Below are 25,026 nucleotides of genomic sequence, written 5' to 3' on the forward strand. Positions count from 1 at the left end.
TTTTTGTCAAATCGCATCCTGTACAAAATATGTTTTTACTTCTTATGAGTACTATTTGTTAATAGGATTTAATTTGGCCACTAGAAAAAGTGAGAACCATAGTAAAGATAAAGAAAAAAAATCATGGTAGTGAATACACTGTAGCAGGAAGGAAAGGAAAAAGGAAGAAAATGAAGAAATTCTACATCTAAGAGTCAAGAAATTCAAATATGTCTAACTATACTATCAAATATGACAAACAACCATTAGGACCTACTGTGTACTGAAAACTGTGCTGTGGGGGATATAAATGCTAACAAGAAAAAAAAATTTAGTCTTACTTAAGTAGTTCACACAGCAAGTTTCATAAAAAAGCATTTATAATACAATATGCATTTTTCATATATATATATACATATATATATGTATATATATATATAGCTTAATACAGGAGTAAGAAGTATATTCACTGGTTAACTAGAAGTGCAGGGGGGGAAATAACCATTAGGGAAGGCTGAAATAATTCTCAAAACAGTCGCAATCCACAATGAGAGGAATCAGTACCCCCTAAAAAAAAATCAACAACAAATTACTGAATTGTAAATGGACAAAATTACAGTTTTATAGCTATTTATTTTAATATTATTAGAATATGACCCCATATAAACACCTTAAGTGTCATGTGCACAATAGTTTTATTCCTGATAAAAGAAAATGAGATAGTGTAGCTTAGCGAATGTCAAGAGACCAGAGTTCTCTGGTCCATGTGCTGTTTACTTTCAGGCCTTGGAACTCTGCATAAGCTTCTGCAACTCTCTGAACTCCCGCAATATGGAAAATGAAGCGTTGGATAAAATGACCTCCAAGATACCACCTCCATGAAACTTACAACTCTAAAATATATCTTAATACGTAAAAAACAAGCCATAAAAAAATAAACAGCTTTTTTAAAGGTAAGTCATTTTTCAACTTAGAGGCAGTCTAGAATCTTTAAACTATATAGGGTTACCCTGAGGGTGGTGGAATAAGAAATGTTTTTAAATAAAAACAGAAAGTAAGTAAAGTATTATAATCAAGCTATAAATTTTCTCTCAGCTGCCTACTGGGAAACTAGCACCCCAATAACCTACTCAATTCACTTTACTTAAAACTTATTTCTTCATTATATTCTACTTCCGTCTTTTATGTTAAGGTTGCTGAGGTATTAAGGTGAGGATAAGAAATCCTAGGTGGTTCTGAAATACTATTATTGGGAGACAAACTTGAACTTGGCACAGATTTCTGCCAAAGTGCACCAATTACAATTCAGAGAAAGGTAAGAAATTGTTCAAATTCACAACAGAAAGGAGAGAAATAGGACCATGTTGTTTATTGCTACACAGCTTTTCCTTCCCCTGTGTAAATGTCTACTTTTGCACACAGTTGGTAATTAAAATTTTACAGAACAAGCTTCTACACATGCAACGCTTTCCTGTCTCTAAAGTGTAAATATATTGTTTTCGCTTTACCATCAAGAAAATTAAAAAATTAAAAGTATTATCATGTCTTTTTAATATTTGTGTCAAATATCCTTCTAGATTTATTTTTCTTCAATCCTTTCTAGTTGATCAAATTGCTGTTTTCACATTGCCAGTCTGATCACAAAATTGCTACTTTACAGGAGAATATTTTTTGCTGACATAAATTATGGGATCAGAGATACCAATGCAGTTATAAGAAAAGGGTGTGTATGTGTGTGCCTGTGAGAGAGAGAGAGAGATTGTATGTGTGTGAATGTGTGCATCCATCTTTAAGGAAAGGATAAAGAAATGTACATATGAAACAAAATACCACTTTCTAATGTAAGCTCTAGTAAAAGGCCTACATCAGAAACATACTTTCTAGCATTTCTGAAATCAAATACAGTACTGAATTTGAAAACCATTCACTGAGAACATACCATGTAAAAATGAAAAATAGTTATTTTTATCAAGACTGTTCCTTTATAAACCTAAATCTGATTTATCTTTCAATTTATATCTCACTACAATGCATGTACTAACTATACCATCATGATTTCCTTGAATTATGAAAACATTTTAGGAATTTGTATCCTTTCACATATAGTGAGCAATCTGGTTCAGTACCCCCCAGAGATGAAAAACTCATCTCAATTTACAACAGTAAATAAATAATTCAGTTAAAACTGCAAGTGGTACCAATCCAGCAAACTATTGATGGAGAGGTTTGGCCTTCCATAAAGTCAGAACAACATAAAAGTTTTCAATGGGGATTACTTGTTCAGACAAGTTACAAAGATTAGAAAAATACTTAGATTAATTATAAAATAGATAATATTCTCATCTTATGTAAAATAAATATCACGAACATATACAGGGAGAAACAATACCAGTGATATTTAACTTAAAGCATTTTAACCTTTTAACTTTAATATGCTGATATATGAAACAAACATTAAACAAAAAAAGCAGTAATACAAGTCAAAACCTAACCAAAGGCCTCTATCAACCCAAATTTTGAAATTTTCTATGCAAGTCAGACAAAACAAAAAAAAAGGAAAATTAAACCCAGGAAGCAAAAACCAATCAAGTCTGTTCCAACACTGAAGTCAATATCCAAATCACATACAGAACCAAAAAGGGGAAAACACTCAGGTCTACAAATGGATAAGCAGTTCCGATACAATCCAGATCCCGACATTTTCCCACTCAGAAACAAATGCAGTGGAGCTTTTCCTAGGGAAAAAGGAAAAAAGCTCTCCAAATGATTTTTTTTAAGTGACATCTAGAAAGTGTGCCTCTTTCTGTCTCTTTCCCTGGCGCCTCATTGGAGGAAGGAGGGGGTTGTTTTTGTATTCTCCCCCACTGGAGCAAGACACAATCAGATGTTAGCTGGAGGAGAGAAACCACTTTTGACAACAGCAAATAAAAATAAAAAGTGCCCTTCCTCCTCTGACAGGATGGGCACCCACCTCACACACCCCTCCCCACTCCAACCCCTCCTTCACCACCACCCCCAGCACCACCCCCTCCTCACCCCGGAGCTCCACTGCGTATGTGGTTTGGTGCTACTGTTGCCCCGGAGTTAAAGTCAGAGCCAGAGGAAGGCAATGAAGCCCCCACAGACACACTTACCTTTTCTGCCCCCCACTTTTGAGTGCCTTCCCTGGAGCTGTGGAGGATGACACAAAGGGTAATAAAGGGGGGGGGGGGGGAGTGGAGGAGGAGGAGGAGGCGAAGGAGGAGGAGAGCTGGGGAAGTGGCTGCTCCTGGGTGTAGTGAGATGTCTCCAGCCAGGGCCAAGCAGCAGCAGCAGTAGCAGCAGCAGCAGCAACAGCAGAGAAGGGTCTGTGTTGCTAAGAGGCTTTTGGTCTCTTTCTCTCCTCTCACGGCCAAAGAGGAGGAGGATGGAGGGGGCTCGGGAGAGAGGCTAGTGGAGGGGTGAGGGGGTAGGAGTCGTGGATGGGGGTTTTCGAAGAAGAAGAAACTCCTTCTCCTTCTCTCTCAGGCTCAATCCCCCTCTCAGGTCTCAGGGCTGGAGGGTGGGGGAAGGAACTCAGCCGCCTTCCCCCCACCCCCCTCAATTCAAGGTTGAAGTGGGATAAAATTAGTGTCCTGTCCCTTTAAAAATAGAAATAAAAGGTGCCCCCCCCCTCTGCCACTGCCTCTCTCTTCATCATCAGCTGCTGCTGCTGCTGGGGTCTCTCTGCTTGGGGGGGGGAGGGGGGTTCGGGTAGAAGAGACGGGAGGCACTCACTGCGCATGTCCCTCTCTGACGGGAGGCTGGTTGGTTGAAGGCAGGAGGAGGGGGAGGGGAGGAAATGAGATGGTTTCCCAGAAGGCTCCGAGGCGATCGCGACCCGGAAGACATTGTAGCAGGGGGTAGAGAGGCGGGGGCGGAGAGTAGGAGGAAGTCGCTACTCTTTAACACCCCCAGTCCCCTCCTCCCTCCTAAGGGAAAGTGGAGGAACGGAAGTGGGCGTGGACGGAGGCTAAAGGAGGTCACGTGTTTGGGCGGGAGAGGGGCGGGGTGGGGAGGCGGTGCCTGCGCGGGGCATGCCGGGAGTCGGTGAATTCGTTGGCAGCTGCAGGTGAAGCAGAGCCGAGAACGCTGAGAGAGGAACCTGTGAAGCGATTTCCACCGTCTCCGGAATCCGGCTCTGCCCTGGTAAGAGAGAACTTTTTCATGAGAGGTAACCTGGAGTGGACTAGCCTCAAAACGTAAGCCTTGGGCGCCTGTGGCGAAAGGCGAATCGAAAAGGAGAGGACGGAACGCTTTAGAGACTGGGAATGCGGGAAGGGGGGCAGGCTTGTCTAGGCCAGACAGGCCAGAATCTAGGCGGGCTCCTTCCGTCTCGTGGCTTCCCTCTGAGCCAGCCGGCGGCGAATCCTGGACGAGCGTAGGGAGCGTAGATGAGCTCATGAACCTAAATCTGTGGCATGTGGTGGCTACACTCGGTGATGGTGAGAAATGTGATGGTCCAGGTGTAAGAGAGAAATGGGATCTCAGAACCCTCAGCAGATGACTCTGTTAACTGCTTCACCTCACAGTGGGGCACCTGTCCAGGGAGAGAAACAAGCTGTGTGAATTTTGGCAACTTCTGTCATTGGATGTATTGTTTATATTGGGTGTTACTACCATCAGTCCTTATTTCGTTAACCTCACAGAAATTCTGGAGTGGCTTTGAGGATGGAGCAAGCAGGCAGTTGGTTCTTCAGTAGAATTTCCCTCCGTGTCTCGCGTGGTTTCCGCAACAAAATGCCTGTAGCATTTCTCAGAAGGGGGGAATTGTGTAATTCTTGATATTGTGTCTTAGTAATCGTTGATAGAGAAGTGGACATCATCAAACTTTTCCCTTTAGTGTAGATGCGAGATTTTTAAAAAGATGTTTTTAGTTTCTTTGGTTACTAGCCTCAGATTTAGAGCCGTTGGTTTCTCAAATGCTACTGTTTTTGCTGGAAGTAATAGTTCCCTCATGTTAATTCAGAGTGTTTAAAAAAGACGAGTTTTCATTAATAATTGTTTTAAGTAAAATAGCATTGTTTCTTTCTCACATTCTGTCCATAAAATCATAAATAAAACCATTTCAGTCTTTCAGTTATGATTTTTTGTAAACTTTTTTTTAAACCCAAGACTCTGAAATTCCTCATGTTTATTGTGTTTGTATTACTTAGTGATTTCTTTTAGGGTATGCTATCAGGTAAAGTTACTGCTTAGTCGTCTTGTATGTTTTGACACTGAATTTTGTTTATGCATCACTGACTAGTGCTTTTACCACTTTCCGTGTGTGCAATAATCCTGTCAAATGGAATAAAAACTGGACTCTGGTGCCTTAAAGTTTTGTTTCTACTGAAACCAAATATATGACACTTTAGAACAAAAAAGTTATAGCAGAGCCATAAAAGTGCCATAGATAACAAACTTTAAATCGTTTTTTTGCGTCAAAACACTAAATGTGCAAAAGTGTACAAATCATAGTTATAAAATATAATGGTTAGTTCTAATGATTAGTAAACAGAATGTGGAAAAATGCACAAGCCACAGATATACAGTATAATGAATAATTGTGAACACAGTATTCTGTATCAAAATGAAGAATTAGAACATTGCTGTCCCCTTCACTTTTATTTCAAGTATTTTTTAACCACCTTTGTCAGCATTCCTAAACAATATAGATTGGTTTTGCCTTTAAAAAAAAAAAAATCCTGTATGTAACTGAATTACATGTTATGTATCATTTTCAGTCAGTCCTGTTAAGTCTAGTTCATGTATTTTCATTGCTGGTAGTAATGTTTATAAGTAAGTATAGTGTAGTAAGTCATTTTGTGAACATACACAATTAATTTAACTAGTCTAGTATTATGGACATTTGGATTGTGGCTAGTTTTTAGCGCTTAGAAATAGTACAACTCTGTGTAATCTTAAGCATGCATTTTATATACGTAGCATGCATTTCTTCAGAATGTAGACTATGCCAAACTTTTTGAAGTGAATATATCAATTTATACTCCCCCCAACAATGTATGATAGATCCTTTTTTCTACAGTTTTGAAAACAGTTGGTAGTTTTTGTTTTTGCCAATCTGATGAAGCTAGCTTTATGTTATTATTTTAATTTGCAGTTCCTGATTGTTAATGGGGTTGAGCAGTTTTTCAAAAATTTATTGGCTATTTGAGAGTTGAATGTTGTGAGGCCTTATGTTCCTGAAACTGTCTTTACTGTACTCTGTTAGTTTGACTGGGTGTAGAATTCTAAATTGGTAATGTTTCTCTTCAGATTTGAGGAGAAATTCTTAGTCTTTGATAAAAATTTGACTCCTTTCTTGTTTTTAATGCTGCATTTCACTTCCTTCTCCCCTATGGAAGCTTCTGCAACCTTTTTGTTTGAAGCTTATAGATTCTTATCTTTGTTTTATACAGTGTTCTGAAACATCACAGTAATGTGAGATAATTCATGAGTCCGTAGAAATTTATACACATTTCATGAGTTCTTTCAACCTAGCAACCTGTATCCCTCAGCTCTAAAGTTCGTGATTCATTTTCTGTAATTTCCCTACCTCAGTGTTTCTTGTACCTGCAATTAGACATTATACTGCTGGACCTATTTCCTTTCTCCCATTTTTCATATTTTTCCAGTTTTTTGCTTTACACTTTCTGGGAAATGTACTTGATTTTTCAAACCTTGGGACTTTCATTTCTCCTATTGTTTTTTTTTTATTTTCAGTACCATTTTTTGATCTTTGTATTCCCGCCCCCCGCCCCCACGGCATTTATGGATTTAAAGTTTTGTTTTGAGGTTTGTTCTCCCTGCGCACTCTGTGTTTTCTAAGTTATTCTTTGTGTTGATGTATTTTAGTCTCACTTTAGAGGCTTTCCTTGGCTCTGTTGTGATCCTTGATTGTGTTCAAATTTTTGTAAGGAACATTGGAAACATTTCATGCCTCTCTTAACTTAGCTAAGGTTTGCTAGCTGTTGATGGTTCTCACTGTGGAAAAATTTGGCTGGGAAACCCAAATATCAATTTCCTTAAAGTTCCTTTAGGTATTTGGAAGTTTTTTTTCTCTTGGGCTAGTAAGAGTCCAACAAGAAGGATTGTCTAATTTTCTGCCTTAGAGTCAGTGGTTCTTAGCTGTTTCAATATGATCTCCCCAAGACATTTGTCAGTGTCTCAGAGACATATTTGGTTATCAGAAATGGGTTGCTACAGAAAACCACTGGATAGATGCTGCAGGTGCTGTTGAACATCCTACAGTGCATAGGGAAGCCATTCACAACGGAGAAATTACCCAGTTCTAAAGGTCAGTATTGCCTCTTGCTCCTGGTATAAGGTATCAAGGTATAAGCCTGATTTCCAGTGCTCTGAGAACCAGGTGAAAACAGAGCTCAGGAATCTCAACATTCTTTTTTTATTTTTTTAATTCTTTGATACTCTCACCCTCTACTGTGCTTGCTGTCTCTTAGTGTAGGATCTTTCTGTATTATCCTCTCTGGAACCACTTGTCTTCTGATGGAGTGGAAAGGGATTCTGCTTAATTTTGATCATTTTAGCACTGCAGGCCTTTTGGAGATGGTTTTGTCAATGAATTTTAACCCAAACTAAAATACTGGCTATGTTATGTGTTTATCTTATTTGAACAGGATTGGCTGATGAGTCTAGATAGCCTTGTACATTGTACTAATGCTTTAATGGGAAAATAAGATATGAGTTGAACATTATAAACTAGGAGGTGGATGAAACTTGGTATAGATAGTTGGCTTCCCTGGTAAAGAATATAAAGATGGTAAAGAATCTGCCTACAGTACAGGTGACCCAGGTTCAATCCCTAGGTCGGGAAGATCCCCTGAAGAAGTGAATGGCTACCCACTCCAATGTTCTTGCCTGGAGAATTCCATGGGCAGAGGAACCTGAAAGACTACAGTCCATGGGATCGCAAAGAGTCAGACATGAGTAAGCAACTAACACTTACACTCTCACGTTCCTCATTCTTTTACTTAAATTTGTTTTCCCCTTTTCACTCCTAGTGTGGCTTAGTTATCTTCACACAAGCATGTGCTGAGATCGCTAATTTTTTCTAATATTTTCCCCTTAATCTCACATAGTTCTCTTTCTTTCTCTTCACCTCCAATAAAGTCTTTGTTTTTTGTATTTTATACTGCTTCTTTGATGAATAATGGAATTGAGATTACTATGACGTTTTGTGTAATGAAGTATGAAGATTGAAGTCAGATTTGACAAGATTAAAATTCTAAGTGTGTTAGTTTTCTTTGGACACACTCATGCACGTTTTCAGTTTTCCTTAATCTTTCCACAGTGTATAAAAATAAACACTTTTTATATGGATGACCCAGAAATGTCAACTTATACTGCTCTTTTAAAATAATCACTTCTCCTAATAGTTCCATATATATCTATATCAACTTAGTTTATAATGAATAAATACCTAAAATATTTTCTCTAAAACCTGTTGGTTTGTATTATGTCCAGCTGTGTTATAGCAGCACTTTGATGCAATGTCTGATGGCATAATGTATTTAAAAAATTATGTTGAAATAATTATCTGTGACATACTTTTTAAAAGTTAAAATTTTGTTGTTATAGTTACTACTGATTACTTTATTCTCAAATCATAAGATACATTAAGTATGCAACATGATTATTTTTTAAGTTCCCCCCAATTAATATAAATTCAGTGTAAAAGTAAAAACTGAAATTCACCTATAATCTCTACACTCATAAATAATTCTGTTAAGATGTTGATATATGTTATTTCAGTATTTTTTTGCCTGTTTCTGTACATTTTTTAACAAAACTGGATTATAGAGTTTTGTTGTATACTTTTAAAAGAAATAATATTTAGCTAGCATCTTTCCATTGTATTACATACTTGTATAAAATATTATGATACTTATTTGCTTTATATTACAGAAATCTGCCAGCCTCTGGGAGCTGTGTTCTTGTATAATGCCTTGATCAGTGTTACTTCTCTTTAAAATAAAATATTAAAAAATTTCACTTTCCCTATATAAATGCTCTTCCAGCATCTGATTTTTAAAAACAACAGCAAACAGATGAATTAATCTTAAAGTAGCTTTAGAGTAGCTAGCATTTCCCTTGAATTAGCGTTCATTGTTTTGCAGATATTCCTGTAGGGTAACAATCTGCTAAAGCAGATTTTGCCTGTACATTTTTTTTTCTTCATTTTATAGATTTTGTAGATTATCTGTCTTACTGACTTAGACTGCCTTTGTTCTTACATTTCATTTTCACAAATCTTTTATAAGATTTTATTCCCACCTGATATTTTCACAGATTTTGACTTTGAGTGTGCCTTTTTTTCTTTCTTTTAAATTTTTTAACGAATATGGGGGTTTTGATTTGTTTTCCAGAAAAACTGAGTATAGAGTACAGTGAATTGCTATATAGCCAAACTCACCCAGCTCATCTTACTATAACCTAGTTTCCTTTATTATTAATATCTTACCTTAGTGTGGTACATTTGTTGCAATTGATGAACCAGTATTGATGTATAATTATTAATCAAAGTTTATAGCTTACATTAAGGTTCCCTCTTTGAATTTAACATTATGGGTTCTGACAAATGTGTAATGACATATATCTGCCCTGACGGTATCATACAGAATAGTTTAACTTCTCTAAAAGTCCCTTGTGTTCTGTTCTCCCATTCATGCCTTGAACTCTTGGCAACTAATGATTTTTTCATGATCTCCCTAGTTTTGCTTTTTCAAAATTGTCATATAGTTGGAATCATACAGTGTCTACCTTTTTCAGATTGGCTTTTTCCCTTGGCAATATGCCTCCCAAGTCTTTTCCATTTCTTTTCATGACTTGATAGCTCAGTTCATTTTAGCACTGAATATTTCATCTGATGGATGTATCACAATTTGTTTATCCATATACCCACTGAAGGACATTTTGGTCTTCCAGATTTTGGCATTTATGACAGAAGTTGTCATAAACATTCAGATGCAAGTCTGTATGTGGACAAAAGTTTTTAATTCACCTGGGTAAAATAACAATGTTCCTGATTGTTAGATTATGTGATAAGTACATTTAGTTTTGTAAGAAACTTCCAAACTGCCTACCAAAGTGAGTGTACGTACCATTTTGCACTCCAGTCAGCAGTAAATCAGAATTCTAATTACTTCATGTCATCCTAGCATTGGAAAAGGCAGTGGCACCCCCACTCCAGTACTCTTGCCTGGAAAATCCCATGGGCGGAGGAGCCTGGTAGGCTGCAGACCACGGGGTCGCTAAGAGTCGGACACAACTGAGCGACTTCACTTTCACGCATTGGAGAAGGAAATGGCAACCCACTCCAGTGTTCTTGCCTGGAGAATCCCAGGGACGACGGAGCTTGGTGGGCTGCCGTCTATGGGGTCACACAGAGTTGGACATGACTGAAGCGACTTAGCAGCAGCAGCATCCTAGCATTTGATCCAAACAATCCATTGTTTTGGATTTAGTCACTTAATTTGTTTGTTGGCTGTGCTTTCTCTAATTGTGGCATGCAGGTACTACTCTTCATTGTGGTGTATGGACTTCTCATTGCAGTGGCTTCTATTGTTGTGGATCACAGGCTCTAGGCGTGTGAACTCAAGGGTACCTGAGCTTTAGTAGTTGCAGTACACAGGCTCAGTAGTTGTGGGCCACAAGCCTAGTTGCTCCAAGACGTGGAATTTTCCCAGACCGGGAATCAGTGTCCTCAACATTAGCAGGCAGATTTTTATCCACTTCACCAATGGGAAGTTCTGGATTTAATCATTCTTACAGGTATAGATTGTCGTTTTGATCCCCAGTGATAAATGATATTTCTAGAAATATACACAGGAGTCACATCTCTGGATCATACAGTAACTTTATTTTTACTTTTTTAAGGACTCTACATACTGTTCTCCATGCTGGCTGTGGAACTTACGTTCCACACAAACAATGTAAGGGGATTCCCTTTTCTACACACCATTTCCAACATTTATTGCTTGTAGACTGTTGTTGATAGCCATTCTGACCTATGTGAGGTGATAACTCGTTTTCTGTCACTCAGGTGTGTCTAACTCTGCAACCCCATGGACTGCAGCATGCCAGGATTCCAAGTCCTTCACCATCTCCCGAACTCGTGTCCATTGAGTTGGTGATGCCATTCTTCATCATCTCATCTCTGTTGTCTTCTTCTCCTCCTCCCTTCAATCTTTCCCAGCATCAGGGTCTTTTCCAGTGAGTCAGCTCTTTGCATCAGGTGGCCAGATATTGGAGCTTCAGGATCAGTTCTTCCAGTGAATAATAAGGGTTGATTTTCTTCAGGATTGATTGGTTTGACCTCTTTGCTGTTCAAGGGAGTCTTCTCCAGCACCACGGTTCGAGGGCATCAGTTCTTCCGTGTTCCACCTTTTTTATTGTCCAGCTCTCACATCTGTACATGACTACTGGAAAAACTATAGCTTTGACGGAATGGACCTTTGTCTGGAAAGTCATGTCTCTGCTTTTTAATATGCTGTCTAGGTTTGTCATTGCCTTTCTTCCAAGGAGCAAGTGTCTTTTAATTTCATGGCTGCACTCACCATCCTCAGTGATTTTGGAGCCCAAGAAAATAAAACCCTTCACTGTTTCCATTGTTTCTCCGTTTATTTGCCATGAAGTGATGGGACCTGATGCCATGATCTCATTTTTTGAATGTTGAGTTTTAAGCCAGCTTTTTCACTCTCCTCTTTCACCTTCATCAAGAGGCTCTTTAATTCCCCTTCACTTTCTGTCATAAAGATGGTGTCATCTGCATATCTGAGGTTACTGATATTTCTCCCCACAGTCTTGATTCCAGCTTGTGCTACATCCAGCCTGGCATTTCACATGATGTACTCTGCATAGAAGTTAAATAAGCAGAGTGACAATGTAAAGCCGGGACATACTTCTTTCTCAGTTTGGAACCAGTCTGTTATTCCGTATCTGGTTCTAACTGTTGGCTGTTTGACCTACATGCAGGTTTCTCAGGAGGTAGATCAGGTGGTCTGTTTTTCCCCATCTCTTGAAGAATTTTCCACAGTTTGTTGTGATCTACACATTCAAAGGCTTTAGCATAGTCAATGAAGCAGAAGTAGATGTTTTTCTGGAATTCTATAGCTTTTCTATGATCCAATGAATGTTGGCATTTTGGTCTCTGGTTCCTCTACCTTTTCAAAATCCAGCTTGTACATCTGGAAGTTCTCATTCACGTAGTATTAAAACCTAGCTTGAAGGAGTATTAGCATTAGTTTGCTAGCATGTGAAATGAGTGCACTTGTGCAGTAATTTGAACACTCTTTTAACATTGCCCTTCTTTGGGATCAGAATGAAAACTGACATTTTCCAGTCCTGTGGCCACTGCTGAGTTTTCCAAATTTGCTGGTATAATGAGTGCTTTAACAGTCTCATCTTTCAGGATTTGAAATAGCTCAACCATCACCTCCACTAGCTTTGTTCATGGTTATGCTTCCTAAGGCCACTTGAACTTCACACTCCAGGATGTCTGGCTCTAGGTGAGTGATCACACCATTGTGGTTATCTGGGTCATTAAGATCTTTTTTGTATAGTTCTTCTGTGTACTCTTGCCACCTCTTCTTAATATCTTCTGCTTCTGTTAGGTCCATATTGTTTCTGTCCTTTATTGTGCAGAAGTCTCTGCATAAAGTAATAGCTTATAAACTGTAGTTTTGAATTTTATTTCTCTAACGGTTGACTGGGTTGAGCATTTTTTCGTGTGCCTGTTGGAGATCTGTGTACCTGTTTTGGAGAAACGTCTCTTTAGGTCTTCTGCCTATTTTTTGACTGGGTTTTTGTTTGTTTGTTTTGTGCTATATATTTTGGAAGTTAATCCGTTGTCGGTTCCATCATTTGCAAATATATTTTCCTAGTCCGCTTGTCCTTTAATTTTGTTTATGACTTCCTTTGATGTACAAAAGCTTTTAAGTTTCATTAGGTATCATTTGCTTTTTTTTTTTTCTTCTCTTATTTCCATTGCTCTGAAAGTGAAAGTGAAGTCCCTCAGTTGTGTCTGTGTCTCTTCTAGACCCCATGGACTGTAGCCTACCAGGCTCCTCCGCCCATGGGATTTTCCAGGCAAGAATACTGGAGTGGGTTGCCATTTCCTTCACCAGGGGATCGTCCCAACCCAGGGAGCGAACCTGGGTCTCCCACATTGTAGGCAGACGCTTTACCATCTGAGCCACTCTAGGAGATCCAAAAAATACTGTTGCTAATTTTATGTCAGAGACTGTTCTGCCTATGTTTTCCTCTTTAACCCATTTTGAACTTATTTCGTATATGATTTTAGAAAATGTTCTAATTTAATTCTTCTGCATGTAGCTGTCTAGCTTTCCCACTTCCAATTGCTGAAGAGACTTTCTCCAGTATATATTCTTGCCTCCTTTGTCATAGATTAATTCATCAGGCTAATGCCCAGAGGTGTGGGCATTTATTTCTGGACTTTCTATCCTGCTCCATTTACCTGTGTGTCTCTCTTTGTGCTAGTACAGTACTGTTTTCACTACTGTATTTTTGTAACATAGTCTGTAGTCAAGGAGCATGATTCCTCTAAGTATTCTTTCTTAAGATTGTTTTTGCTCTTTAGGGTCTTTTATTTTTCCATGCGATGCTTAAAATTGTTTATTCTAGTTCTGTGAAAAATACCATTGGTAATTTAATAGGGATTTAATTGAATCTGTAAAATGCCTTGGGAGTATGGTCATTTTAATAGTATTGATTCTTCCAGTTCAAGAACATGTTATATCTTTCCATCTTTATGGGTCATCTTCAGTTTATTTCATCAGTCTTATAGTTTTTGTAGTACAAGTTTTTTGCCTCTTTAGTTAGGTTTATTCCCAGGTATTTTATTGTTTTTGATGTGATGGGAAATGGAATTGTTTCCATTTTAGTGGCGTAAAATTGGTTGTAGTAGTAGTCTCTTATGATCTTTTATATTTTTGTTGTGTCGGTTGTAACTTGTCTGTTTTCATTCCTGACTTTATTAATTTGGGTCTTCTTTTTCTTGATGAGTCTGGCTAAAAGTTTATTTTATCTTCTCAAAGAACCAGCTTTTAGTTTTCATTTTTATTTATTTTTTAAAATTAGAAGATAAAAAATTACTTTACATCATTGTGATGGTGTTTGTCATATGAATCACCATTAGGTCTATGTATGTCCTCACCCTCTTGAAACCCCCTCCTACCTCCTTTTCCATCCCACCCCTCTATCTTGTCACAGAGCATTGGTTTTGTGATCCCAGCATCATACACTGAACTTCCATTAGCTATCTGTTTTACATATGTATGTGTTTCAATGTTATTCTCTCAAATCATCCCACTCACTCATTCCCCCACTGTGTCTAAAATGTCTGTGTGTCCTTTGATGCCCTGCAAGTAGGATTATCAATGCTGTCTTTGTAGATTGCATATATATGCATTAATACATGACATTGTCTTTCTGACTTACTTCACTTTGTATAATAGGGTCTATGTTCATTCACCTCATTAGAACTGACTCAAATGCATATCTTTTCTTTGCTGAGTAATATTCCATTTTGTATATGTATCACAACTTCCTTATCTATTCTGTTGATGGACATCTAAGTTACTTCCATGTCCTGGCTATTGTAAATAGTGCTGCAATGAACATTAGGGTACATGTAGTTAAATATTCCCAAATATGTCAGTTACCAGTGTCATATGTCCCCAGGGTGAGCTGCAGCCTCTTGCTGTCTCTGGAGGAGACTCTGAGATCATTAAGTAGGTCTGACCCTGGCTTTGTCAAGTTACTGTTTTTGTGCTGGATCCCAGTGTGCATGGTTTTTTGTGTTCACCTTTCAAGAATTTCTCCCAGCCCTGTGGGGCTTGTGCAATTAAACCTGCTTGCCTTCAAAGCCAAACGCTCTCCAGGCTCATTTTCCTGGTGCTGGACCCCTGGGCTTGGGAGCCGACATGGAACTCAACTCTCATGCCTATGGTAGAACCTGTGCAATATAATTATTCTCCATTTTGTGGGTCACCTACCTGGGGGAAATGTGATTTGATTATATCACAAGTCTGCCTTTCTACCCATCTTGTGGCTCCTTCTTTATGTCTTTAGTTGTAGAAGGTCTTTTTTGGCAGGTTCCAGTCTTTTTCATATATGATTGTTCCTGCGGTTAGTGTGATTTTGGTGTTCTCATGAGAGGAGGTAAGCTCAGGATCTTTGTACTCTGCCATCTTGGCCACTCTCTCCTCCAAGTTCTTTGACGTTCAAGATGGCATTTGGAAATGGCACTGCTTTTAAGACCTGTGGTGAACAGAATGCCATCAAGGCTTTCACTGCAGAGCTTGGATAGCAGACTGGACTTGCCATAGCCTATGAAGCCTGTGTAGACCAGGTCATCCCCTGGGTATGCAGGCACTAGTCCCTTGCAGCAGAATGCTCTAAAACAGAATACTATCTACGTATGGAAATGCCTCAGTTATCTGGAGATCAGACATTTGGCTGTCTAAGGCATCTGGAATGACTTTGAACTCAGACACACAAAAAGCGTTGTCATATAAGGTTTTGACTTTTCTTTCGTGACCTTTAAACTCTGTATTGTTATTTTTTTAAGCTCTCTTTTTATTATTCATTTCTAGTTTATTTCCATCATGGTATTAGAATATACTTTAACATAATTTCTATTCTTATAAGTTTTAGTTGTGTTTATGGCCCAGATTTGGAGAATGGAATGGCAACCCACTCCAGTATTCTTGCCTGGAGAATCCCATGGACAGAGCAGCCTGGCAGGCTACAGTCCATGGGGTTGCACAGAGTCGGACACGACTGAGTGACCAGCACACATGGCCCAGAATACAGTCTGTCTTGGTGAATGTGATGTGTGAACTTCAGAAGAATATGTATTGTCTTATTGGGGAGTTAATTACTTTATCAGTAGTAATGTGTCTTTATTCCTGGTGCTGCTGCTTGCTTAATCTAAATTTAATATAGTTACTTAAACTCTTTTTGGATTATTGTATGTCTTCCATTTTTGTACTTTGTGTCATTATTAAAGGTGATTTTTTTATAGAGAACATAAGGTTGTTGCTTGTTTTTTTTACCTACTATTTTAATTGGTCTATTTATTTAGATCACTGACATATAAAGTCATTACTGATAGAGTAAATGCCTTCTTTGGTTTTAACCAGGCATTTTGCATTCAGGTTCTTTTCCTCTTTCAAGCTATAAATTATACTTTTTAAAAACTTCTTTCAGTGGTTGCTGTAGTATTTGCAGTATAGATTTATAAGCAATCCAGGTCCACTTTCAAATAAAACTATACCTATACTGTTTAATAGACAGTATGTGTCATTTAACAGAATGCTTCCAATTCATCACTTCTGTCCTTTATAACATTCTTTATCTAATCATTACTACATTTTCAGCATATCAATTGTACCATTTTTTCCTGTGCCACTGTTTTCATTTCTGTTATTAAGTTTTGATTCATTCTTTGGTTACATTGCCTCTCAGCTCCCTTCCTCCACCCTCCAACATAACACACATTAAGCTCTTTAGGTGAGCCAAGAAGACTACAAGGGGCTGCTGCTGCTGCTAAGTTGCTTCAGTTACCTCCGACTCTGTGCGACCCCATAGACAGCAACCCACCAGGCTCCCCCATCCCTGGGATTCTCCAGGCAAGAACACTGAAGTGGGTTGCCATTTCCTTCTCCAATGCATGAAAGTGAAAAAGGAAAGTGAAGTCGCTCAGTTGTGTCCGACTAGTAGCAACCCCATGGTCTGCAGCCTACCAGGCTCTTCCATCCATGGGATTTTCCAGGCAAGAGGACTAGGACTGGAATGGGGTGCCATTGCCTTCTCTAGAATTCTATATTTTTTCCCCTCAGGTCATTAAGGCGCTGGTAAATAGTTTCGTATTGGGGCAAGCCCTGTTAAAGAGGACAGAATGCTCTTGGATGTATTTCAGTGTTGGTACTTTTCCCTTACACCTTTTGAAGCAAAAGGAGATTTTTCCCTGGTCTTCTCTGAGAACCTAGCAATGTTCTTGGAGATAAAATTAAGTAAAGTTTGGAGACCTCCCTAAGAATGGGTCCTCTGGGAGTTTTTAACTTAAACTACATTGAGTCTCCAGCAGTTTGTCAATTACATTTTAGGTTTTCATACCTTGGGTCTGGCTTCAGTGTAATTTATGTTTCCTAGCTTCTGCTCCAGTAAGCCGTCAGCCTCTGTATCTGCACATATGTCGCTAATTTTGAAGGAAACAGTTTGTCTTATGGCCTTATTCTCCTATGGATGGATCGACAGCGAGTTGTTGTTTTTTACTTTGTTCAGCTTTTTTCTTGTAAGGACAAGAGTATCAACCTCCAAGCTTCTTCCATCTAGACAGAGAGGCTTGATCATTTTTAAACAAAAAATTGCATGTTGTTGTTGCTGTTTCTTAAAGCAAATTCATCAGGACTATAGTTGAAGAGCAGTTGTGTCTCATTGTGTTTCTATTGTGGGAAAAAAAACACAAAACTAATTTTCTACTGTTGGATATTTTATTGTTCATAGCCAGAGCTACATTAAACATCATTTTAGTTAAGTATTTGTGATGTTCAAGCCGGTTCTAGAAAAGACAGAGGAACCAGAGATCAAATTGCCAACATCTGCTGGATCATGGAAAAAGCAAGAGAGTTCCAGAAAAACATCTATTTCTGCTTTATTGACTATGCCAAAGCCTTTGACTGCATGGATCACAAGAAACTGGAAAATTCTGAAAGAGATGGGAATACCAGACCATCTGACCTGCCTCTTGAGAAACCTATATGCAGGTCGGGAAGCAACAGTTAGAACTGGGCATGGAACAATAGACTGGTTCCAAATAGGAAAAGGAGTATGTCAAGGCTGTATATTGTCACCCTGCTTATTTAACTTATATGCAGAGTACATCATGAGAAACGCTGGGCTGGAAGAAGCACAAGCTGGAATCAAGACTGCTGGGAGAAATATCAATAACCTCAGATATGCAGATGACACGACCCTTATGGCAGAAAGTGAAGAGGAACTAAAAAGCCTCTTGATGAAAGTGAAAGAGGAGAGTGAAAAAGCTGGCTTAAAGCTCAACATTTAGAAAACGAAGATCATGGCATCCAGTCCCATCACTTCATGGGAAATAGATGGGGAAACAGTGGAAACAGTGTCAGACTTTATTTCTTTGAGCTCCAAAATCACTGCAGATGGTGATTGCAGCCATGAAATTAAAAGACACTTACTCCTTGGAAGAAAAGTGATGACCAACCTAGATAGCATATTCAAAAGCAGAGACATTTGCTAACAAAGGTCCGTTTAGTCAAGGTAATGGTTTTTCCAGTGGTCATGTATGGATGTGAGAGTTGGACTGTGAAGAAAGCTGAGCACCGAAGAATTGATGCTTTTGAACTGTGGTGTTGGAGAAGACTCCTGAGAGTCCCTTGGACTGCAAGGAGACCCAACCAATCCATTCTAAAGGAGATCAGTCCTGGGTATTCTTTGGAAGGACTGATGCTGAGGCTGAAACTCCAATACTTTGGCCACCTCATGTGAAGAGTTGACTCATTGGAAAAGACCCTGATGCTGGGAGGGATTGGGGGCAGGAGAAGAAGGGGACAACAGAAGATGAGATGGCTGGGTGGCATCACCAACTCGATGGACGTGAGTTTGAGTGAACTCCGGGAGTTGGTGATGGACAGGGAGGCCTGGCGTGCTGCAATTCATGGGGTCGCAAAGAGTCATACAACTGAGTGACTGAACTGAACTGTGCATATCTGTAATTATTTCTTTTGAGTAGATTCTTAAAGTGGAATTGCTGAACAGAAAACAGTGAAATTGTGACTTCTAGTAATGTGTGTTTGTGACATTATTGTGTGTTGGTTCCATTAACCACAATGTCACCAACCCTAAGTATTTGTCTCAACTGAAATGAAACACTTTTGTGTCCCCCAAATAATATCTCATTTAATCTTTTTTATTTAGTTTTAAGAAAGAGCTGCATTTTAAAGATATTTTATTTCTCTAAGTTATTTTTTACTAATATTAGAGTAATACTTAATAATTTTAATAAGTGGAATGTTAAACAATGAAACTTTACAGTTTACTACCATAATATTGTTATAATATATTCCATTCGTTAATCACTGAAACAAGAGCTACTTACAGATGCTTAATTATACAATAAACTCTGATTAACAAATTTGTACATTTCTATCAGTAAACATACATAATTTAACAAAGTAAATAATCGTTTTGTTCCAGTGGTTAAATTGATAGTGTGGTTACTTAAATTGAGCGTTTTCACTTTAAAGAAATCTTACAGTCTAACTTTTATTGGAAAGAGTGGTAATATTTAAACTCATATATAGGAACCACTTAAACTTGGGTTAGTGAGTTTTTGTTGTTTCTTGTTTTCTCTAGAAAGCTATTAAATATTGGTAGTGATAGTAGTGAATATATTGGGCTTCCATGGTGGCACAATGGGAAAGAATCTGCCTGCCAATGCAGGAAATACAAGTTTGAACCCTAGGTTGGGAAAATCCCCTGGAGAAGGAAATGACAACCCACTCCAGCAGTTTTGCCTGGGAAATCCTGTGAACAGAGAGTCCTGATGGGCTACAGTCCATGGGATCACAAAAGAGTTGGACACAACTTTGCAAATAACAACAGTGAACATATTGTTCATAATTTTATTTGCAAAACTGTTTATACTGGATTTTTGGTATCTATCCTATGTCAGATTAAAGAACCAGGTTTCTAGCATTTTCAAAGATGCTCTTGATTACATATTTGCTAATAAATATTTGAGTCAGAGTCTTTGTTTCTCTCTATGGTTTTTGTGTGAGCTTTGTCTTTGGAAGTTTTTTATGCTTTGTCTGGTTTTGTCTCTCCCTTTTTGGGCTTGATTTATTTGCCCAAGTGGCTCATAAAATTCAGAGAAACGTTTTACTTACTAAATAACCAGTTTTTTATGAAAGGATGTAGCTGAGGAACAATCGTTTGGAAAAGATACATATAGCAGGGTATGAGGAAGTGGAAGTGGAACTCTGACACCATCTCAGAGTGGCCGCTACACTTCTCAAGTGTTCACATGTTCACCAACCCAGAAGTTCTTTAAAACCAGTATGTTTTGGGATTTTCATGGAGGAGGCTTCATTACATAGGCATGATGAACCATTAACTCCATTTCTCACAATGAATCATTAACGCCTTTCTCCCTACTCCAGAGGGAGGCATGGCCAAAAATTCCAAGCTTCTAATCATGAATTGGTCTTCCTGCTGACTAGCCCTCATGCAGGACACATGCAGGAGCCCATTGAGTCATCTCATTAGAACAAAAGATACTCTTATTACCCAGGAAATCACTGGAGTTTTAGGATCCGCGTGTTAATAACTGGTTTCAGTAACCAAATATTAAAGCAAAAAAATCCTCCTGGTGCTCTCATCACTTAGAAAATTGCAAGGGTTTCTGAAGCTCTGTGCCAGAGACCAGTGATAAAGACTAAATTGTATCTCACAAATATTGTAAGCTTTTCTCTGTTTTACCTTGGTCATATCCTCTAGATTTGGGGGCATTTTTGTCGTTTTGTCTTTCTTTCTTTTTTTTGAAGAGGAAGTTTACAGTATTCATGACTGATTCTTGGTATCAGCAACTGGATTATCATTACTTTTATGTTTTTAATAAATTCTGAAGGAGAGGGGTATTACTTATTTGTTGCTATGTAGCAAACTACTCTAAAATAGTTACAGTCAGTAATTGCTTAAAAAAATATTTATTTTCCCACATAGTTTCTGTGGATCAGGAATTCAGGAACAGCTTAGATAGATGCTTGTGGCTCTTGGTGTCTCATGGGTTATAGTTAAGATGTTAGCTGTAGTTGCAGTCATCTGAAGGCTTGACAGGAGGTGGAAAATGTGTATCCGAACTGGTTAACTCATGTTATTGGCAAGTTACTACTGACTCCTCAGTTCCTTACCATGAAGACGTCTTTGTCGCGTTGCCTTACTGTCTTACAAGGCAGCTAGCTTCACCCAGAGCAGGTGATCCAGGGAAAGTCAAAACTTCTATCCTCAGAAGTCACTCTCCATAAGTATTCAGTTCAGTTCAGTCGCTCAGTTGTGTCCGACTCTTTGTGACCCCATGAATTGCAGCTCACCAGACCTCCCTGTCCATCACCAACTCCCGGAGTTCACTCAGACTCACGTCCATCGAGTCCATGATGCCATCCAGCCATCTAATCCTGGGTCGTCCCCTTCTCCTCCTGCCCCCAATCTCTCGCAGCATCAAAGTCTTTTCCAGTGAGTCAGCTCTTCGCATGAGGTGGCCAAAGTACTGGAGCTTCAGCTTTAGCATCATTCCTTCCAAAGAAATCCCAGGGCTGATCTCCTTCAGTATGGACTAGTTGGATCTCCTTGCAGTCCAAGGGACTCTCAAGAGTCTTCTCCAACACCACAGTTCAAATGCATGAATTCTTCAGTGCTCAGCCTTCTTCACAGTCCACTGTCAACTCTCTCCTGTGGTCATACATGACCACAGGAAAAACCATAGCCTTGACTAGACAGACCTTAGTCGGCAAAGTAATGTGTCTGCTCTTGAATATACTATCTAGGTTGGTCATAACTTTTCTTCCAAGGAGTAAGCGTCTTTTAATTTCATGGTTGCAGTCACCATCTGCAGTGACTTTGGAGCCCCCAAAAATAAAGTCTGACACTGTTTCTACTGTTTCCCCATCTATTTGCCATGAAGTGATGGGACTGGATGCCATGATCTTCGTTTTCTAAATGTTGAGCTTTAAGCCAGCCTTTTTACTCTGCTCTTTCACTTTCATCAAGAGGCTTTTTAGTTCCTCTTCACTTTCTGCCATAAGGGTCGTGTCATCTGCATGTCTGAGGTTATTGATATTTCTCCCAGCAGTCTTGATTCCAGCTTGTGCTTCTTCCAGCCCACTGTTTCTCATGATGTACTCTGCATATAAGTTAAATAAGCAGGGTGACCATATACAGCCTTGATGTACTCCTTTTCCTATTTGGAACCAGTCTATTGTTCCATGTCCAGTTCTAACTGTTGCTTCCTGACCTGCATACAGATGTCTCAAGGGGCAGGTGAGGTGGTCTGGTATTCCCATCTCTTTCAGAATTTTTCACAGTTTATTGTGATCCACACAGTTAAAGGCTTTGGCATAGTCAATAAAGCAGAAATAGATGTTTTTCTGGAACTCTCTTGCTTTTTCCATGATCCAGTGGATGTTGGCAATTTGATCTCTGGTCCCTCTGCCTTTTCTAAAACCAGCTTCATAAATATTAGGTTAGTGCAAAAGTAATTGTGGTTTTACATTGTTGAAATTTGCTGTTTAACTTCAGATACGCAGATGGCACCACCCTAATGGCAGAAAGTGAAGAGGAAATAGAGCCTCTGTGATGAAGGTGAAAGAGGAGAGTGAAAAAGCCAGCTTAAAACTCAGCATTCAAAAAATTAAGATCATGGCATCCAGTCCCATAACCGCGTGACAAATAGATGGGGAAACAAGGGAAACAGTGACAGACTTTATTTCTTGGGCTCCAAAATCACTGCAAATGGTGACTGCAGCCATGAAATTAAAAGATGCTTGCTTCTTGGAAGGAAAGCTATGACCAAACTAGGCAGCATATTATAAAGCAGAGACATCACTTTGCCAACAAAGGTCTGTATGGTCAAAGCTGTGGTTTTTCCAATAGTCATGTATGGGTGTGAGAGTTGGACCATAAAGAAGGCAGAGCACTGGAGAATTGATGCTTTGAACTGTGATGTTGGAGAAGATACTTGAGAGTCCCTTCGACTGCAAGAAGATCAAACCAGTCAATCCTAATGGAAGTCAACTCTGAATATTCATTAGAAGGACTGATGCTAAAGCTGAAGCTCTAGTACTTTGGCCATCTGATGTAAAGAGCCATCTCATTGGAAAAGACCCTGATCCTGAGAAAGATTGAGGACAGATGGAGAAGGGGGCGACATGATGAGATGGTTGGATGGCATCATTGACTAAATGAACATGAGTTTGAGCAAACTCGGGAAGATAGTGAAGAACAGGGAAGCCTGGTGTGCTGCAGTCCTTGGGATTGCAAAGAGTCAGACGTGACTGAGGAACTGAACAACAACAAATCGAGATAAATTCTTAAATGTTGTTATGTTATATACATCATTTTAATGTGCATGTCTTGCTTTATGTTGCTTGCTGAAGACTTACTGTGCTGCACTGTGGTTAGTTGCTCCGTCATGCTCAACTCTTTTGACCCCATGGACTGTAGCCAGCCAGACTCCTGTGTCCATGGGCATTCTCCAGGCAAGAATACTGGAGTTGGCTGCCATGTCCTCCTCCAGGAATCTTCCCAACCTAGGGATCAATCCCAGGTCTCCTGCCTTGCAGGTGGAATCTTTACTAATTGAACCCCAGGGAAAACCCAAGAATACTGAAGTTTGGTATCCTATCCCTTCTCCAGGGGATCTTCCCAACTGAGGACTCGAACCGGGATCTCCTGCATTGCAGGCAGATTCTTTACCAGCTGAGCTTCCAGAGAAGCCTGATGACTTATTACTTGCTGTTTAGCGTAATTGTAAGTGTTGCCTTTAGTTGATATTAATGGAGCTTCTGAGTATTCAAAGTTGGGTATTGGTATACTTCTTTACCACCATTCACTTTCCTTGTCTTTGTGATCTGTGTCCTGCTGTTCCTTTATTTATATTTTGGCAGTATTTCTTGTGGGATATTAGTTCCCCATGCAGGGATCAAACCTGACCCCCAGCAGTAACAGCACAGCGTGCTAACCACTGGACTGCCAGGGAGTTCCCTGTCCTGCTACTTTAGATCTTACAGTTATTCTGGAGTTCTGCTAAGCAAACTTAATTTTTTTTTAAGTTTTCTTTTACTAATACTGGGTTGTAACGTCCTCTATCCTAGTGGATTTTTAATTCATGTGCTTTATATCCTATAGAAATTCTTTAACACTTTGGTTAACTCAGCTCTTTTGCTTTCCAGATGGCATAGATAATGTCCTTTTTATTATTGTTTCTTCTGTGGCGTTTCCAAGGAAGTCAAGGTAAAGTGGTATACTCAGTCAGCTTGCTTAAAGGGGAAGCCTGTGGTTCTGAGCCTGCACTTTCATTAAGTTTGACTCATTGTTATACAGTCTTGTCTACCTCCTGGGGAGAAAAGACTTTCCCCTGTGTACTGTCTTGTGTTTACTTAGAAAAGACTGTTTTTTAAGTTAACAGGTAGATTGTACCATAAATCCAGTGTTGGAGATTCCATGTTTGTTTACCTGCTGCCTTTTTAAGGAATAATCTGGCTATCAGGAGCTAGCTCTGTCTTATTTAAGAATTAGGAAATGGATTAGTCAGGATGTATTTAAGTGTTTTTCAACTAGAGTACTGAGTTCTCCCTGTAGCTGGTTAATGCGACTGGTCCTTTAGTTTATGGTGGTTGGGCATTTTTTGTTTGAATGAGGATGAATTTTATTGTTTTCCTTACATCTGTAGTTAAGGAATAGTGTTTTCTCAGCAGAGAGAAAGGTGTATACATGAGAAAAGTTGTATAAATAATAGTATCAGTATAGGAGACAGTATATTTGAACCTGGGCTTCCTTAGGCTCAGTGGTAAAGAACCCGCCTGCCAATAGAGGAGACACAGGTTTGATCCCTGGGTCAGGAAGATCCCCTGGAGAAGAAAGTGGGACTCCAGTATTCTTGCCTGGGAAATCCCTTGGATTAAAGGATCCTGGTGGGCTACAGTCCACGGGGTTTCAAAAGTGTCAAGCTGCTAAGTTGCTGCTGCTAAGTCGCTTCAGTCGTGTCCAGCTCTGGGCAACCCCATAGACGGCAGGCTATCAGGCTCCGCCGTCCCTGGGATTTTCCAGGCAAGAACAGTGGAGTAGGTTGCCATTTCCTTCTCCAGTGCATGAAAGTGAAAAGTGAAAGTGAAGTCACTCAGTAGTGTCTGACTCTTCGTGACCCCATGGACTGCAGCCTACCAGGCTCCTCCGTCCATGGGATTTTCCAGGCAAGAG

At 39.3% G+C, this 25,026-nt stretch overlaps 2 protein-coding genes across 19 annotated transcripts in view; one reads left to right on the forward strand and one right to left on the reverse strand.

Annotated features, from left to right (window-relative positions):
• The window catches only part of MBD5 (methyl-CpG binding domain protein 5), a 477,029-nt gene extending 473,257 nt beyond the window's left edge, over positions 1-3,772 (reverse strand). For all 3 annotated transcript variants that reach the window (XR_011254548.1, XM_069577616.1, XM_069577617.1), the window contains exon 1: positions 3,114-3,772. The gene's annotated coding sequence lies outside the window, so the exon portion shown is untranslated. The remainder of the gene's footprint in view (positions 1-3,113) is intronic.
• The window catches only part of ORC4 (origin recognition complex subunit 4), a 96,677-nt gene continuing 74,859 nt past the window's right edge, over positions 3,209-25,026 (forward strand). For 7 of the 16 annotated variants that reach the window (XR_011254554.1, XR_011254549.1, XR_011254550.1 and 4 more), the window contains exons 1-2: positions 4,006-4,146; positions 7,806-7,926. Coding sequence is in view for 2 of the 16 variants with exons in the window: in XM_069577619.1 (XP_069433720.1) it covers positions 7,832-7,926 (95 nt within the window). In the remaining 14 variants the exon portion in view is untranslated. Of the gene's footprint in view, positions 4,147-7,805; positions 7,927-25,026 lie in introns of all 16 variants that reach the window. The other 9 variants (XR_011254552.1, XR_011254551.1, XM_069577624.1 and 6 more) reach the window with 7 other exon arrangements.

The sequence above is a fragment of the Ovis canadensis genome, chromosome 2 (assembly GCF_042477335.2).
Source record: "Ovis canadensis isolate MfBH-ARS-UI-01 breed Bighorn chromosome 2, ARS-UI_OviCan_v2, whole genome shotgun sequence".
NCBI classification, from domain to species: domain Eukaryota; kingdom Metazoa; phylum Chordata; class Mammalia; order Artiodactyla; family Bovidae; genus Ovis; species Ovis canadensis.